At 43.7% G+C, this 19,133-nt stretch overlaps 1 protein-coding gene across 1 annotated transcript in view; it reads left to right on the forward strand.

Annotated features, from left to right (window-relative positions):
• LOC124622980 (putative inorganic phosphate cotransporter) overlaps positions 1–19,133 on the forward strand; it is a 150,454-nt gene that overhangs the window by 72,099 nt on the left and 59,222 nt on the right. Inside the window, exon 5 of the mRNA XM_047148769.1 lies at positions 12,101–12,345. Coding sequence (XP_047004725.1) covers positions 12,101–12,345 — 245 coding nt within the window. The remainder of the gene's footprint in view (positions 1–12,100; positions 12,346–19,133) is intronic.

Raw genomic sequence — 19,133 nt, forward strand, 5'->3', positions numbered from 1 at the left:
AGGGCCCTGAGATGGAACTTTGTGGGACGCCAGACGTAATTAGTTCCCAGTTGAATGATGGCTGATAACTGAATTCATGCATATTTCCTAATGACACCATTTATTTCCTATCAGAGATGTAGGAACTGAACCATTTCATAGCATTTCCTCGTATGCTGTTATATTCTAATTTACTTAAACGGATATTGTGAATTACACAAGATGGAATGGCGAGCCGTGGTCTTCAGTGGATTAAGCACATTCTGCCTGCACATAAGTGATAGTCGTTTGCGCGTATGACCTAGGCCTAATGAGCGCCGTCCAAAACACATTGGCCCCACACCAGGTCTTTTCGGCTGGGGTGGGTTAAGCTTCAACTCTCGTTCACCTTTGGTGTTTTTGGAGGGGACGCTAACCAGAGCTCGGTACGTGCAGAAAGTTGTTAGACCCGTACTTTCCCCATTCTTACAACATGAACGTGATGTGTAATGCTCGCCCACACATTGCCCATGAAACTTAATGTGCTCTGCAACAACTTTCCTGACCAGCGCGATCTCCGGACTTGTCTCCATTCGAGCACTTGTGGTATATGATGGGACGATAAATGACTCAGGCGACTCGTAAACCAATAACTCTTAAAGAATCACGCAAATAGGTGAGCAGAAATGGAATAACATCTTCTTTCTTCTTCTTCTTCTTTATCGTCGCCTTGTCCCACGTCAAGAAGGGTCGGTGTTGCTCTTCTGGATCCTTCTCCTACAATAGTTCCCATCCATTGCCTCTTCCTTCTTCCATCCTTTCTCCCTTAGGTCCCCGGATATCTTATCCTTCCACCTCATCTTCGGTCTTCCTCTCCTTCTCGCTCCTTCAATCTTTATATCTTCAACTCTGTTTCCAATATACTCTTCCCCCTTTTCTCTGTAAGTGTCCGTACCACCTTAGTCTGCTCTCTTATATCTTTTTCCCCGTGGGTCCCACTTTCACAGCTCTTCTAACAAATTCATTTGTAATTCCGTCCTTCCTTGTTACCCCACACATCCACCTCAGCATCTTCATTTCTGCCACTTCCTCTCCCTTTCCTGGGCTACTGTGACTGGCCATGTCTCTGCCCCGTGTATCATAGCAGGCCTTACCACCGACTTGTACACTTTCCCTTTCAACCCAATGCTCACCTTCTAGTCACACAACACTCCACTCATTTTCCTCCAGTTGTTCCAACCGCAATTTATTCGGTGTTCTATTCGCTTTCCAGTCCTCCATCCCTCTGTATGTACGACCCCTGGTATTTAAATTTGCAGGCCGATTTCAGCTCATCATCCTAGATCTTGCAAGACCTCATCTGCACATCCTTCAGTGCTAAATATTCTGACTTTGTCCTGCCAATTTTCATCCCTCTTTCTTCTAATGCCTTCCACCAATCCTCCAGCTTTTCCTCAAGTCTGTCGATGCTCTGCTCACAAAAAACCACATCATATTCCACGGTGCTTCCTTCTTCACATCTTTCACCAGTACATCCATAATCAGGTCAAAGAGGTAGGGACTAAGTGCAAACCCTTGATGTAACCCTGATTTTACTGGAAACTCCTTTGTCATGCCCACACTACTTCTCATCTGTGTCATTGCTCCTCTGTACATTTCCTTCACTAACCTCACATACTTCTCTGGCACGCACTGCTCTCTCATGCTTCTCCATATTTCGTCCCTTGGGACTCTGTCATACGCTTTCTCAAAATCAATGAAAGCCATATGTAGATCGGCTTGTAGCTCCCCGTGTCTCTCCACTATCCGCCTTAAAGCATGTATTGCATCAGTTGTTTCTCTTCCAGGCATGAACCCAAACTGTTCTTCACACACCACAGTCTCCTTGCGTAATCTTGCTTCTATAACTCTTTCCCAAATTTTCATTGTGTGTGCCATCGGTTTAATACCTCTACAGTTACTGCAGTCCTGCACATCACCTTTCCCCTTAAATATTGGGATCAGTACACTAGTTCTCCACTCGTCTGGCATCTCCTCCTGTCGCCAAAATTTTCTTCATTAAATCCCAAAGGGGCTCAATTCCCTTTTTACCGAGACATGGAATAACATATCCGAGGACAATATTCGCCATCTGTTCTATCAAATGGATGTCAGAGTCAGCGCCTGCTTTGCCATCCGTGGAGGCTACACTACTTACTAATATGGGTGTTTCAGCATGGGTCGGTGCCTGTACCTCAGAACCGCTTGTGCTGTTGATATATAGAAGTAATCATTTCATGTACTCCATAAGCACTGTTGTAACAATAAATTTTGAGTAAAGTCGTAACCTGTAAAAAGGTGTACTAATTTTTTCCGGCAGTGTATTTACGAGCTGAGGGACAGCACCTGAAAATATATCCTCTCATCCCCGAGAGACCCATTGAGCATATGGTGTTTCATGAACAGTGCAATACCACTGCTGTATTTATTCAAGCACCCGCGCTCTACCCGCTACAACCTGTGCACCCTTAATTCAACTCCTATTACTAAATACCACTTCCCCCTCGTCATATTTATCTGAAACCTGATATTTCACCCATTATGACTGTTATTCTTTACACTGATTCTGACAAATGTCTTAGGTACATTCTCTGTTACCATGCCTACTGAACTTCGAGGGACCAGTAGCGGTGTAACGACGACGAGTTCGCGAGGGTACTGTTAGAGGTGTGGAGGTGGTAGCAGAAGCAAACACAAGGTCCTAGAGAAACAGGCGGAAGCTTTGAAAAGCATGGTGAACTTATTGCATTATAGAGGAGGCCAGTGCATGATCTAATCCAGCCCTTACGCACCAAAGCGTAAGAAAAAGAACTTTGTCATGATTTACCATGGACCCTACCAAGTGATAGAGACTATTTCAATAGACAACGTTAAGCTACAATTGCCGGCGAGGTCAACAAAGGTGCATATCGAACGCTTGCGACTTTTCTGAAGCATCCCAGAGTTGATCCCAGGAGTAGTCTGCGTGGAGGCACAGAAACCGGGAAAAGTGGAAAAGTACAAGCGAGAGTACAGAGGCAACTGTTTGAAAGGTACCATATGCATTAAGATCGAGGAAGTAACATGGGTATTTTATATTGCAAATGTCGGTATTTACTCTTATTTACGATATTATGTGGGAGGTATCGAGTTGAAATATATTCTAAAAATAAAACAAGAACTAAGTTCCACTTAGGAATTATTCGAATGGGACACAAGTCGGTAGATGAGCTGTACATGTACAGACAAACAAATGATCATGATTTCAGAAAAGTTGAACCGTTTATTCAAGGAAAAGTGCTACAAAAATTGAACTAGTCAATAACGCGTTGGCCCACCTCTTGACCTTATGCAAGTATTTATTTGGTTCTGCATTAATTGATAGAGTTGTTGGATACCCTCCTGAGAGATATCGAGCCAAATTCTGTCAAGCTGGAGCGTTCGATCGTCAAAATCCCGAGCTGGTTGGAGGGCCCTGCCTATAAATCTCTAGACGTTCTCAACTGTGGAGTTAGGGTTTGGCAATCACGGAGACAGTAGGTAGAAACTCTCGCTCTGCGGGGGCGGGCATTATCTTGCTGAAATGTAAGTTCAGGATGGCTTACCATGAAAGGCAAAAAATTTGGGGCATAGAATAGAATATCGTCGACGGCTATGTTGTAAGGGTGCCAGCCAAACCGGTCATGCTATGAAAGGAAATGGCACCCCAGACCATCACTCCTGGTTGCCAGGCTGCATGGTGGGCGACAGTCATGCTAGGATGACGTCAGACACCTCTTCAGCTTAGAAATACGCGTATTCTTCAGAAGCTGACAATTGAGGTGATGAAGTACACAAAGCCATTGGAGGACACTGTGAATCGAGGCCTGAGGATTCCGCAGGCAGGGGTAGAGCTGCTGGACCCAAAAGTCATCAGACAAGATTTCTACAACCGCTAGCGGACAGTGTTTGGGACACGAGAGTGAAAATGACATGCTTACAACAGGCTCTTCATGACATATTGCACAAACAGTTGAATCCTGTTTTTCCGTAGCCCGTACAATATCTTTTTGGTTTGAAGTAAGTGCAGAGGGAAACTACTGTCAGAGATGAGATAGGTGGTGGCGTCCAGTCGACAGAGTTTGGCTTGCTGTTATCAGATGGCATCAGTAGAGATCAGGACGGATCAGGCACAGTTGTACCTACTGGTTAGGATCCCAGTAATGGGCAGGAGTGCACAATTTGACTAGAAGAACGGATCGGTTGGTAGGACACGTTCTGAGGCATCAAGGGATCACCAATTTAGTATTGGAGGGCAGCGTGGAGGGTAAAAATCGTAGAGGGAGACCAAGAGGTGAATACACTAAGCAGATTCAGAAGGATGTAGGCTGCAGTAGGTACTGGGAGATGAAGAAGCTTGCACAGGATAGATTAGCATGGAGAGCTGCATCAAACCAGTCTCAGGACTGAAGACCATACCAACAATAACAACGACCGTGTGGTAGTGGTAGCGAGTTGCTACGAGTAAAGAAGGCTCACAGGACTGAAATGATTAGAACTGTTGATCGACCAGACGGTATGTGACATAACATTTCCAACCTTCCATGTACCAGCTACGGTGGTAGGAATTACTCGCTTTGACATAACACAGCTGCAGCTGTATTGGCGAAACAAACCACTAGAGGTATTCCTAGAGCAGAATCTAACCATCCTGAACCGTACTTCGGGATCAGACCTGGTTCATTTCCTGAAATAGTTAACAGCCACACAAGAAGGGCGAATTTCTGCAAAATAGTTGGTGCGGCATGTTCAAAAGAATAGGGAAGGGCAACGTAGAGTAACCGTCACCTTGATTGTCGCTATACCTTGCTCTAACTCGGCTGTGCATAGCCTTGATCTCTTTCAGGTGAAGAGCTGGCCAACAAACCGAATTTCGGTTAAAAATCACCGAAAACTGGATCCCTGGAGTATGAAAGTGGTGAATGAAAAATATTATAGTGTAAATGTCAGAGAGACATGTATTTCTTAGTGTCTAAGAGGCTGTAAGCCCACAGATTAAGCTCTGAATATTTGCAAGGAGAACAGCGAAGGGGACAGAGAGCGAGAAGTATAAATGCTCAAGGTAATGAGTGTTCCAAGGAAAATAATGAACTGTTAACTAGGTAGTCCCGAGCAGCTAAGTGGTAGCGTAAGAAGAAATTTAGCACGTAATGTTTGTAAGTTAAATACAGACTCTCAGCTGTGTAAAGTGAGGCACAGGATATTTGTGTAATAGAAACTTGTGTGGTACATGTGATGCACTTTGCAGCTCAGTATTAAGGGAGACCTGAGGGGCCGGATCTTTTAGGCGGAGGAGGGTAGTGTATCGCCACTATTCAAAAATGGTTCAAATGGCTCTGAGCACTATGGGACTTAACTTTTGAGGTCATCAGTCCCCTAGAACTTAGAACTACTTAAATCTAACTAACCTAAGGACATCACATACATCCATGCCTGAGGCGGGATTCGAACCTGCGACCGTAGCGGTCGCGCGGTTCCAGACTGTAGCGCCTAGAACCGCTCCGCCACACCGGCCGACTTGCCACTACTATTTTGGGGCAAAATCTATGAGAGGATGTGGTGGAAAATTGCCTCAGACTCCGGTAGGTGGTGACAACAGTGTGTCGTCACTTGGGGTAACATAACGGCAATGTTGATTTGTTGCACGACCGGCTAGGCTCGCTCTGAGTGACCTACCGTCATAGTGGTAATGCATGGCACAGGCAAGCGGATTTCTCCATCGTTAGAGTTTCAGTAGTGTGGGAACAGAAACAGCACATTGACACAGAATGTTCGTTGCTATATGGAATAAATAGCTGTCGATTTTGCAACAGATTCATTGTCAGCCCAGCAACCTACCAGGATGAAGGGACTAAGCCAGACGAGGAGGCGCAGCAGCCATGGGTTCAAATCTCCGCCGCAGTAACAGTTTATTGCACTGAGTTCACCCTCTGGACTAGGTGGCACGGCACGACTTCTTACCTCACTCGATGGATTCGTACCCAGGGGCACTGAGTCACATCCCGGGCACAGCAGCTGTCTTCCGAGAGTGCAGTGGGCGCACACTCTCGCTGCACGCTTTGCCTGCCCATGTGCGGCTATTCATACCGTGGTTGGCCACCTCCCTTAGCCTCCTGTTCATCTCCACGCGCTGCTGACACCTGTGCCGTGGCTCGCGCAGTAGGTGAGCAGGTGTCAGCAGAGCAGGACGTGAGCACGTGATGCAACAAGCAGGCTGGTCGCCAGCACCCGTGACTCTGGGGAGTGGCTTACTCCCCACATCACCTCAATGCTGACGCAAGAGTAGGAAATAAATTGTTAATTTTGACAGCCGCTTCCCTCTGGACCTTCATCGGCATGTCACGCAGCCTCGTTCCTCAGCCTTTTGACATCCTGAAAATGTAGATACTCTATCATCCCGCCACCTACGAGACCAGCTATACTACATGTAGAGAAATGTTTCACACCACGTTCCGTCTTCATTGAAAGAGATCTGGCCAAGACTATCGTCAAAGAATTTTCCACGCAGCAGAAACTGAGAAAATGATCTTGGAATGTGTGACAGGTAATTCATTATTAACCACCAGTGAGACTGTCCACGACACATACTCTGCGAAGACTACCACTGAGCAGTGCTGACAGTTACTCCTCTATGATAGACGCCATGTCCAAAAAGGAGCGAAATTTTGAATCAAAGTTCATTTTAAGAAGTGCATTAGGATCCACTGAGACTGGAGGTCTATATCTACATCTCCATGGATAATCTGCAAATCGCACTTAAGTGCTTGGCAGAGGGTTTATCGAACCTCCTTCACAATAATTCTCTATTATTCCGGTCTCGAAGAGCGCGTGGAGAAAACGAACCCCTATATCTTTCCGCGCGAGCCCTCGTTTCCTTTATTCTATTATGAAGATCGTTTCTCTTTAAATAGGTCTGCGTTAACAAAATATTTTTCACATTCGGAGGAGAGATGATGATTGAACTTTGGTGAGAATGTCCCGCCACCACGAGAAACGCCTTTGCTTTAATGATGTCCACCGAAAATCCTGAATCATGTCAGTGGCACTCTCTCCCCTATTTCTCAGTAACACAAAACGTGCTGCTTTTTTTAATTTTCTCGATGTACTCCTATCTGGTAAAGATCCCACTCCGCGCAGCAGTACTCCAGAAGAGGCTAAACAAGCGTAGTGGAGGAAGCTCTTTAGTAGATCTGTTGCGTCTTCTAAGTGTTCTGCCACCAAAACGCAGTCTTTGAATCGCCTTCCCCACAACATTTTTTGTGTGTCCTTTCCAAATTACGTTGTTTGTAATTGTAATTTCTAGGTATTTAGTTGTAATTACGGCCTTTAGATTTGATTGATTCATTGAGTAATTGAAGTTTAACAGATTTCTTTTAGCACACATGTGGATGACCTCACTCCTTTCATTATTTATCGTCAACTGCCAATTTTCGCACCATACACATATATTTTCTAATTCGTTTTGCGATTTATTTTGATCTTCCGGTGACTTTAGTAGACGATGAACGACAGAATCATCTATAAACAATCTAAGGCGTCTGCTCAGATTGTTGCCAAAATCTTTATTTAGATAAGGAACAACAGAGGTCCTTGGGGAAAGCCAGAAATCACTTTTGTTTTACTCGATGACTTTCCGTCAATGACTACGAACTGTGACCTCTATGACCGGAAACCACGTATTCAGTCGCATAACTGAGACGATATTCCATAAGCACACAATTTGATTACAAGGCGCTTGTAAGGTACTTTGTCAAACGCCTTCTGGAAATCTAGAAATACAGAATCAATTTGAAATTCCTTGTCGATAGCACTCAGCACTTCGTGTGAGCAAAGAACTAGTTCTTCACAAGAACGATGTTTTCTAAATCTGTTCTGTCTGTGTGTCGATAGACCGTTCTCTTCAAGGTACTTCATAATGTTCGAACACAATATATGTTCCATAATACCACCGTCATAATGATATGGGCCTGTAATTTAGTGGATTACTCTAATTGCCTTTCTTAATATTGAAGTGGCCTATGCAGTTTTCCAGTCTTTGGATACGGATATTTCGTCCAGTGAGTAGTTGTATATGAGTATTTAGTATGATGTTATAGCATCAGCATACTCTGTATATACTCATGTTCAGAAAAAACCGAACACCTTGAACGACTGCGTGATGGAATCGAGGCGTATAAGGCGCAAATGGCGTCCTGTGGTATAGCGATCCATGCTGCACTCTAGTGGTTCCACAGTTCATCTGTGGTGCTTGGCATTGGGTCTCAGCGCTGCACCCGTCGTATCTCCATATCCCACACATTTTCAGCTGACAGTAAGTCTGGTAATCTGGTGGGCTAGGGGGAAAGGCTGTCATCTTGAAACACCAAAGAGGCACCTATTCGTGCAGCGCTGCCATTCGGATGCGTCGATCTACTGGGGTGTCATCTGGATGGTGCGACCTGATTGCATCTCGTCGTGTTCTACGGCCTTCCGTGAACCACTGTGCACACATCCGTTGCACTGATAAAACACTTCGTCCCACACGAGGAGCAATTTTCCGGATGGATGCATCACATTCGCGTCATGCCAATAATACGCCCTTTCAAATCACTGATTTGGAGGTATGGTTGGAGTATACGTTTGCGAGGCATCCTGCACCTCTGTTCAAGTCACACTGATCCATTACCTTCGGTTTGTAGCGACAACGAGAGCCGCACGCTCGTTTTGCCGGTAGGTGGTGTTGCGCCTCGTTATCGATGTTGACGTCCGCCCCAGTAGCTGAGTGGTCAGCGTGACGGACTGCCGTCCTCTGGGCCCGGGTTCGATTCCCGGCTGGGTCGGAGATTTTCTCCGCTCAGGGACTGGGTGTTGTGTTGTGTTCATCATCATTTCATCCCCATCCGGCGTGCAGGTCGCCCAATGTGGCGCCGAATGTAATAAGACCTGCGATATGGCGGCCGGACCTGCCCCGCGAGGGGCCTCCCGGCCAATGACGCCAAACGCTCATTTCCATTTTCCATCGATGTTGACTTGAACCCGCGGGCCGGCATGGGTCAATTGCTAATCATTTCTGCAAAACATAATAACATACAGATTCTGTGAATATGAACGTTCTATCTCCAGTCGTTTAAGGAGTTCTGTTTTTTCTGAACATAATCAATACAGTTCGCAACATCAAAACTTCGCCCTATATTGTTCATATTCAGGTCAGCTGTGTTTTATTTTCACGTTAATACTTCAACTTAAATTGAATAAATGCTACGCCCTTAACCATGTAATGACCCAATTATGATTTTGCAGAAAACAGAAAAACTCACGCCGACAGCGGAATGAAGATGATAGTCAGTAGTTTTTCACAACTGGTCAGTTTTCTAATGTGTGTTGAACTCTTTTATGTGTAAAATGTGTTTTTAAAAGAATATACATATAACGAATGTAAAAAAAAATGAGGGGGTGGTAGAGTGGATCATAACAAGCATATCTCACTTAACAAACCATGTCCGCATCCCTTAGCATACGACACTAGCGCCGCGCGCTGCGAGGAGGCCATTGGAACCGTCATGGCAGCACGTCTACAGGACAACGTTTTCAATGTATTTGTGGCGTCAAAGTAAATGAGAAGTCGTGGTGAAATGTTATAACCTTTATTTGAAAACAATTACAAAAAGTGCTCGAAATTATGCCCCACTGCTTGAATGCAACGACTCTGGAGTGACTGTCGACTCTCTCAAACACTCCTGGCAAAGTAGAAATTGCATCGGGTGACCCCAGAAGAAAAAAAAAACAACAATGTGCTTCAAGTTGGGTGAATGTGCAGACCATGCCACCGGCCCACCGCGCGTTATCCAGTTCTCACCAAAAGTTTCATCCAAATGAGCTCGCACTGCGTGTTGGAAGACCACAGGTGCACCATCGTGTTATAACCACATTCTCTGTCGCACTTAATGGAACATGCTCCAGAAACTCTGGCAGAGTTTCTCGTAAAAAGATTAAGTATCTGTTTGCGTTCAGTCGCAGGTGGAACATAAGAGGGTTGGAACTTTAATAGCAGCAACTATTTATTTGCAGCTCGTACAAAATAGATACGTGTTTCAAAGCTTTACTGACCTTCAAAGTAGTCACCAGCATTGTGTATAACCCGTTGCCAGCGATGTGGAAGTCGTAGGATACTCTTAGCAGTGCCAGTTGTGTTGATAGTTCGAGCGGCGCGGTCTATTGCCCGACGAATTTGTAGCAGTTCTGAAAGGAATGCCCTGAAGTGTTTCCTTCAGTTTAGAAATCGAGTTGAACTCACGAGGGCTTAAGTCACTGAAGTGCAGTAGGTGGTATAGCACATAGCAGCCTCATCAGTAAAACAAATCAGTAACAGCTTGCACTGTACGTGCTTGACCATTGTCCTGCAAAATGATGCTCAGGCCCTGCAGAAAGTGTCACCACTTCTTTCTCCATACTGTTCATTTTTGGAACACTGCCTACGACCAGCTTAGAGACAGAAGTGATGACACTTTCTGCAGGGCCTGACCGTCATTATGCAGGACGCTCAAGCACGTACAGTGCAAGCTGTTACTGATTTGTTTGAATGTTGGGGCTGCTAAATGCTATACCACCTACTGCACTCCACTGACTTAAGCCCTCGTGAGATCAATTCGATTTCTAAACTGAAGGAAACATTTCACGGCATTCGCTCCAGAACTGGTACAAATTCGTCGAGCAACAGACCGCGCCGCTCGAACTGTTAACACAACAGGTATTGCCAAGAGTATCTATCCTACGAGTTCCACATCGCTGGCATCGGGTTATACACAATGCTGGTGACTTCTCTGAAGGACAATAAAACTTTGAAACACATATTTATTTTGTACGGGCTGTAAATAAATAGTTGCCATTATTAAAGTTCCAACCCTCGAATATGCACCGAACAGATTATCACCTACTAAGCAGGCCCAAATGTTGACAGCAAAGTGGTCTTGGTGAAAAAATGGCTCAAAGTGCTCTGAGCACTGTGGGACTTGACATCTGAGCTCATCAGTCCCCTAGAACTTACAACTACTTAAACCTAACTAACCTAAGGACATCACACACATCCATGCCCGAGGCAGGATTCGAACCTGCAACCGTAGCGGTAGCGCGGTTCCAGACTGAAGAGCCTAGAACCGCTCGGCCACAACGGCAGGGCGGTCTTGGTAATTATGTACAAAGGCGGCGTCTGGATTTTCCCCTTGCCCACACGTGCTGATTGTGGCTGTTGAACATACCCTCTCGTGTAAAGGATTCTTCATCCATAAAAAGGTACGCGGTTCGTAAAGTCCGGTTGAATACCATAAGTTTGCAAAAACCACTGACAGAATTGAATTTGACGTGGAAAATCGTCTAGGTTAAGGGCATGAACCTTCTGAAGGCGGTAGGAGTGCAAATCACCTCCATGCCACAAATGCCAAATTGTGGAATGGCTTACATCCGTTTCCCATGGAGCACTACGGGATCTTGAGGGTGCGTTTTCCAACAGTACTAACGCTCCTTTCAAGCCCTGGCGTATGCACTGTGCGTTGACGACTGCCCGTCTTGCCTTCGCATCTGTAACACAAAATGAATATACCGGGGTTCGAAGTAGGCCTTAAATGTACATGTGCCATCACGAGGACGTGCCAGTGGAAAATGTATGACAAGTGAACCTGTCTCTGGTAGGGATCTGTAAAATGCGCGTGGATCTTGTACTCGATGATTCGTAAATCACCGAATGTACAACCCTTGAGCAGCGTGAGCATTTCCATCCGCCGACCCGGAAGCACAGTGCATGTCTACCCTCCCTCCCAAGAACAACGCTCCATCATAAAACTTTAATCCGACGTATCTTTTATGTTGATGTCACAAATTCGTTGCCCTTGCAGCCCTGCTACCATGATGGCTCGGATGGCATGCTGTGTGCCTACCGTCTTGGCGGCGCGCGACGCTGTTAAACGACTCTTAGCGCCGCACGCTAAGGGATCCCGACATGGGTTGCTATGAGGAATAGCTTGTTATGACCCACTCTACCAGCGCTATCATTTTCTATATTCACTTTAAATACACCCTATTTTTTAATTAATTTATTTACTTCTATTTGTAGCGTCATACCTGGGCACTGTAATATCAATGGCATTGTCTGGAACCATTGTGAAGAACCTGGGCTGGTACTCTGTGTTCTACATTTTCGGCGGCGTCGCAATAGCTCTAGTGATTCCATGTTTGTACTTTATCTACGATGAGCCTGAGTCGCACCCTAGGATCACAGAGAAAGAAAAGGACTTTCTTTTGACTCACACTGGTAGAGATCTGACAGAGAGCAAAGAGAAGAAGGAGCTTGAAAAGGAGGTAAGCAGTCTAATGCCAGTGACAGAGTTGTCGTTGTTTGTATGAATTAACCAGCTACCTGGTAATTTCCTACGATATTAGTGGAACAATGTATGATAATTTTGATATACGCTACCGGAATATATGCCTGTAATCTGTTATCTGCAACGACATTAACTATAACTAAAATAATAAGCATGTGTTGCAGTTATGGCAAACTGACGAAACATTCACTGTCCATGGTAGCTTCATTCAATCCATATTCAAAGTCCAAACCCTACGGAAAATTTTTAAAGTCGTATATTATGCGTTCAAAACTATTTCAGAGAGAGAGAGAGAGAGAGACGTAGCGCATTGTTGTCTGGGAGACTTCATGTTACCATTCAGCGGCCTAACTGAATTCCACGGCGCACAATGGCCCCATTCCTCGCGGTGTATGTGAGTTTTGTCTGCAGTGTGTTTGTTGAGTGTAGGTTACTGTAATGGATACGTTTGTATACTGTGGTGTCATGTTTACGTTGTGTGATCATACCAGAAGGGAGAGGGTGAAACCTGGTGCCAATCATAATCGACTCCTTTGAAATAGAACCAAGGAGGCACCGAGCTTAACGTTCTCATCTGTTGGACGGATCACCGTAAAATTTGTCATATGTCCTCACTTCACGAGCCACCGCAGAGGGGTTTGGAAAGTAATCCAGGACATTAAAGCAAAGACAGGGGACGAGAATTTTACTCCACCATTTCTCCCTCACTTGCCGGCCAAATACTGGCAGCGAAAACATCGTCGACTGCCAGCACTGGAACCGGCTCATCTCCGAGTCGAGTGACGCCACACACGTGTGTGTTAGCGACCTCGGTAACGGAGGCGGATTACCATTTTAATGCATGTAGACAATGGCCCGCCCAAGTATAAACAGTCAGTACATGAACGGTATCACACAATTCTGTCAGTCGCTTGGCCTTCAGCCACAAGTATAACGACGGAACAAAAATTTCACGAAATGTATCTAGGACCAGGATTCACGCTACATCCAGTGTGAAGTTTTATTGCCACCCAAATTACACCCACAGCACTGGTGTGTTGCTCCTGGCTCCTCGTAACCCTTATATAGTGCTAACTGCATCTTATATTTGGGTACGAAACACACTCACTGCACCAGTAAGCAATTTATTTCACAACATTTAAACTATTCAAACACTAACTGAGACTCCAGCTGTGTAATTCAAAATGGTGCCAAGGACCAGTTCTTATTTTATCAGGTGTTCTAACAAATGTTCTAATTACAGTCCCTCACTCGTTCAGTAAAAGAAAATCATTTACTATTAACAGCATACAAAGATAACATTCGATATTGTGAAAAGATTTTTTATTCCGATTCTTGCGGCAGGCTCAAAATTTACTTGTTAGTGGCATTGTCTCTTAATTATGATAATTAGCATTATTAAGTTGCCAGGGTCAATAATTGAATTAAATACACTCACACAAGTATGCGCCACGAAGAAATTATCCGAATGGGAGAGAAATCGATGAGTGTCATTTACATGTAGATACAAATAAACGATTACACTTTCAGAATAATTGGACGATTTTTTCAAGAGAAACAGCTTCACAAATTGAACAAGTCAGTAACGCGTTGGTGCACGTCTGGTCCTTATGGAAGCAGTTATTCACTTGGCATTGATTGAGAGAGTTAGTGAATCTCCTCCTGAGGGATATCGTGAGAAATTCTGTCCAGTTAGTGCGTCAGATCGTCAAAATTCTGAGCGGGTTGGAGGACCTCGCCCATAATGCTAAAAAACGTTCTCAATTGAGGAAAGATTTAGTGATCCTGCTGGCCAAGGTAGGGTTTGGCAGCCACGAATACGAGCTGTAGAAACTCTTCGTGTGCAGGTGGATGTTATCTTACTGAAATGTAAGCCCAGGATGGTTTGCCATGAAGGACAACAAACGGGGTGCAGTATACTGTAACGTATCGCTGTGCTGTGAAGGTGCCGCAGATGACAACCAGAGAGGTCCTGCTATGACAGGAAATGATACCCAGACTATCAATTCTTGTTTTCAGGCTGTGTTACGGGCGACATGTAAGTTGGTACCCCACTGCTGTCCGAGGCGTCCCCAGACAAGTCTTTGTTGGTCATCGGGGCTCAATTCGAAGCGGGACTCATCACTGAAGATAAATTCTGTTCCAATCAGTGAGAATCCAAGATGAAGAAAGACGTATTTGGAGACGCCCGGACTGTTGTGGCTGTGTTACAGGCGACATGCAAGTTAGTATCCCACTGCTGTCCGAGGCGTCCTCAGACAAGTCTTTGTTGGTCATCGGGGCTCAATTCGAAGCGGGACTCATCACTGAAGATAAATTCTGTTCCAATCAGTGAGAATCCAAGATGAATAAAAACGTATTTGGAGACGTCCCGGACTGTTGTGGGATACCAAACTGATTGTCGCCATCCACACTGCACAACAACCAGGAGTAATAGCCTTGAGTGCCATTTCCTTTCATAGCAGGACCCCTTAGATTGTCTTTTGCAGCACTCTTGGGGGACAGGGGTATGTCGACGACATTCTAAGCCACGTTCCGTTGTCCTTCATGGCAAGTCATACAGGGCCTACATTTCTGCAAGTTAATGCCCGAGTGCATACGGCGAGAGTTCCTACTGCTTGTCTTCGTATTAGACAATGCCTATCTTGACACTAAAGTCGCTGGACCTCTCCCCAGTTGAGAACGTTTGGAGCATTAAGGACAGGGCCCTCCAACCATCTCTGGATTTTGACGATCTAACACGCCTATTGGACAGAATTATCACGATGTCCTTCATGTGGTCTTCCAACAACTCTATCAATTAAAACCAAGCCGAATAACTGCATGCACACGGGCCAGAGGTGGCCCAACGAGTTATTGACTTATTCAATTTGTGAAGCTCTTTCTCTTGATTAAATCATCCAGTTTTTCTGAAATTGTAGCCTTTTTATGTCACTAAATGCACATCACATCTACTGGTTTCCATCCCATTCGGATAACTCCTTCGTTGTGCAACCATTTTTTTGTCTTAGAATGTACAAAAAATTTATGAAATTAGACTTGTGTTATTATTACTGTTTATTAATAACACTGCTTACTTTAACGTTAGTGTGTGTACTATTATTTATTTGTGAATCATAAACCATAGTTCGTTAGCGATTTACCCCATATAATGGCTAATTGTGTGTAGCTCTGATAAATCTGCAGCGGAAAAGCGTCATGCATTGACATCCCATTTGTCATTGTATAGATTTTTATTCGGAAGATATTAATTTTCTTGCAAATTACTTAATTATTTATTTCAGAATAATGTTGAAATTGTGTTCATCAGTCTGAAAACTGGTTTAATTCAGCTTGCCATGCCAGTATCCTGTACAAGCCTCTTCATCTCTACATAATTACTGCAAACTGCATCCACTTGAATCTGCTTGCTGTAGTCAAGCCCTGGAGTATACTACTTTTCCTCAAAACCTTCCCCATCCCTTTACATGCTTCCTTTCATAACCAAATAGACTTCGCTTTGATGACTCAGGATCTGTCCAATCAACAGGTACCTTCTTTTTGTTCATTTGTGCCATAACACTTTAATTGCCCCAGTTCCATTCAGTTCCTCTACTGCTTATTCGATTTACTCATCTAATCTTCATGACTCTTCCGTAATACCGTATTAAGTATTTTATATCAACAATACATGTTATCAGTTTTCTTTTACACTAGAAGTTAATGCTTGAATTTTGCATTTCAATGGTGTAGTTGATTTCTGAGTAGCTGAACTGGTACAGGTAGCGATTATTCATATATGTAAATTGAGGATATCGTCTGCTTTGTTCCAGTTTCATTGCCCAGGATGGGCCACCATTAGCAGATTTATGTTTTACGATATTGTAGTCTCAGTTGCCTAAGAACTCTGGAACTGCAAAGTCAAATAAGTATACGTAAAAAAACCATTGGCCTTGCATGTAATCCTCGATAATCAGGTTAAACTCTGCGTCCTCCGTGGTCTTATGAATAAAGCGTCACCTAGCATAACTCTTCATGTGATATTTGTAATCAGTAAGTCTGCTGATTACTGAAAGTTATGTTAGTTATGTTGTGCTCCCCCCCCCCCAGCCGTCGCAGTGTTTGAAGCAAGCTGTAACTTGTCATATGTAAACACGATGCAGAGCTTAACTGCAATAGTCGCTGGAGTTGATGTCTTCATTCGTAAGACGGTTTCGATGCAGCTCTCCACACTAGTCTATTCTGTGCAAGCCTCTTCGCCTCTTTATGGCTACAATAGCCCACCACTATTTGAACCCGCTGATTATTTTCTAACTTTGGTATCTTTCCATACTTATTGCGCTCCACATTTCGTTTCATTACGAAATTGACGATTCCCAGATGCTTCAAGATGTTTCCTATCAACCGACTACTTCTTTTAGCAATCTTTTTCCTAGTCTGTCTCAATTTCTCATCATCAGTCATTCTAACTATTCATTGAATTCTTAGGATTTCTCTTTAGTAGCACATTTCAAAAGCTTCTTTGCCGATTTATATGGTAATAAATACGCAGCCAGTCGCTTTTTTATTTTTTGGTACTATTTATACAACCATAAACATGTTTTCGAGCCACTGGAGGCGTTATCAGATGGAGGTGTTAGAAGAACTTTATGCAGTGGACCAAGTGCTAGCTAGATGCTGTGCTGATGCTGCTGGCGGAAATGAAATGAAATCGGTGACGAAACGTGTATGAAACCGAAAGTTTCTTACGTTTTAGGTACTTAAAGTGCACTGCCCTGGGTATCCATATCAAACCTGTTTCTATAATGTACATTATCAAGCTATGTACACAAATATACACAGCATTTAGCTGTAGTTGGTTTTACACTGATTCACAGAAGGTCAAAACTGGATGTTTTCACAAAGAAAATGGAAATGATTGATATTACACTTTACTACATCACGGTCTTTGACATGAGATGATTGTATTATTACTAGTACAGATATTGTTTTTAAGTAAATTTTGCTAGCTGCAGGAGTGTTTTATATTGGCATTCTGTAACTCATATATATGAATGTAACTCATACATATATATATATATATATATATATATATATATATATATATATATATATATATATATATGAGTTACAGAATACCATAGTTGTTACATAATAAGGAGAACAAAATTAATGCAGGAAGATGAGTGTGTGTTATTGTTGTTACTTTTGACAATAATAATATATATTCATCATCATGCATTAATTTTATAGTCCTCATCATATCACAACTATGGAATTCTGTAACTGACATATTAATTACATTGTCTGAAGATAGGGGTAACAAAAGGAAAAAAAAGAGAAAGAGGGAGAAAAGAACGCGATAATACATAAAATGCTAGCCGTGTTCACTATTCAGTACGCTTATCTTACTTACGTTTTTGTATTAGTGCACATGTTAATACACTGTGCAAAAAATAAATAAATAGAAATAAAAATAAAATAAGATAAAATAAAAGTACACTTTTTCGAAACACCATAATCGTCTCCCACTGCGATGCATAAGTTGAAATTTGGCTCAGAGATGGCTACAACCTCCCCTTCCTCTGTAATGGTGCAAAAGCGTGGCGCTCTGTGACGTCATCCTTGGTCTTGGCGATGCTAGGAACAGCTAGATGTGGATACATCCAAAAAAAGAAAAAAAGATTACTTCTTAGAAATTTATGAGATGTGTAAGGTGGGTTAATGATGTGACATTGGCACCAAATTTCACTACAATTCTGCCTAATCTAATGGCTTCGTGCACGCGTCACACCGCCTCTTGTCCACATTTAACCCCCTCCCCCTCCTTCCTCTTTTGCTTTTGACGTCTCCGCGATGGAGGTTAGAATCCCGACACCTAACGTTGAAATAACGCTGTTTTCTCATGGAAGCCCGAGGAAAACATGTTAGACAAACCGCCGCTCTCAATAGACATGAAAAGCCCTGAGAATGTGGGATAAAAGGCGTTAATAAAACCACGCCTCTCCTTGTGACGTTGATTCCCAACATATCATGGTCAAAAACGATAGATTGCAGTGCGATGGGCAACAGAACAACGTCTTAACAACGTTCGTTCGACACTGCTGACACCCCCTGTCGATTGAACTCTACTCCAAGAATATAACGATCTTCAACCCCACTGAACATTATCTGATCCCTTTGGACTGTAGTGAAACCGCAATTTTGCTCTGGTATACAGGTTCGGAACAACTGGGGACCATTCAAAACCATTCGACGAAATTTGAACGTGACGTGAAGCAGCAAAGGTTGTTTATGCTTTTTTAGCTCTACTGTTTCTCGTCTTCCTGTGCCCTGATTATGGTTCGATACAACGCTGTCATTAGTATGAATAAAGCAGCGAAGGGTCCCTCTAATACCTGCCACATTGACAACACCCTCAGTACCATCCACACTCCTTTGATGAGCGCATTATAAATGTACTCGTCAGAGATTTTGTCACCTATCTAGCTCAGTGGTGTCTTAGGTGGGGTTGCGTGGTCTCAGACGTTAGAGCAGTTGCAAGGCACCACTCAGCTGGTTGGGTGACAAAGTCTCTGACAGGTACACTTTTAATGTGCTCAACAAAGGCGTGTGGGTGGCACTAAGGGTCTTGCCAAACTGGGAGGGCGGTGGAGTCTTGGAGAGGTCCTTGGCAGTTTTATTCGCACACATGTTAATATTGCACCAATCCATCATCACGCCTCAGGAATGCGCGAGTCAAGAGGACTGAAAAAGCATAAACATCCTTTTCTGACTTACATCACG

This window comes from Schistocerca americana, chromosome 7 (assembly GCF_021461395.2).
Source record: "Schistocerca americana isolate TAMUIC-IGC-003095 chromosome 7, iqSchAmer2.1, whole genome shotgun sequence".
NCBI classification, from domain to species: Eukaryota; Metazoa; Arthropoda; class Insecta; order Orthoptera; family Acrididae; genus Schistocerca; species Schistocerca americana.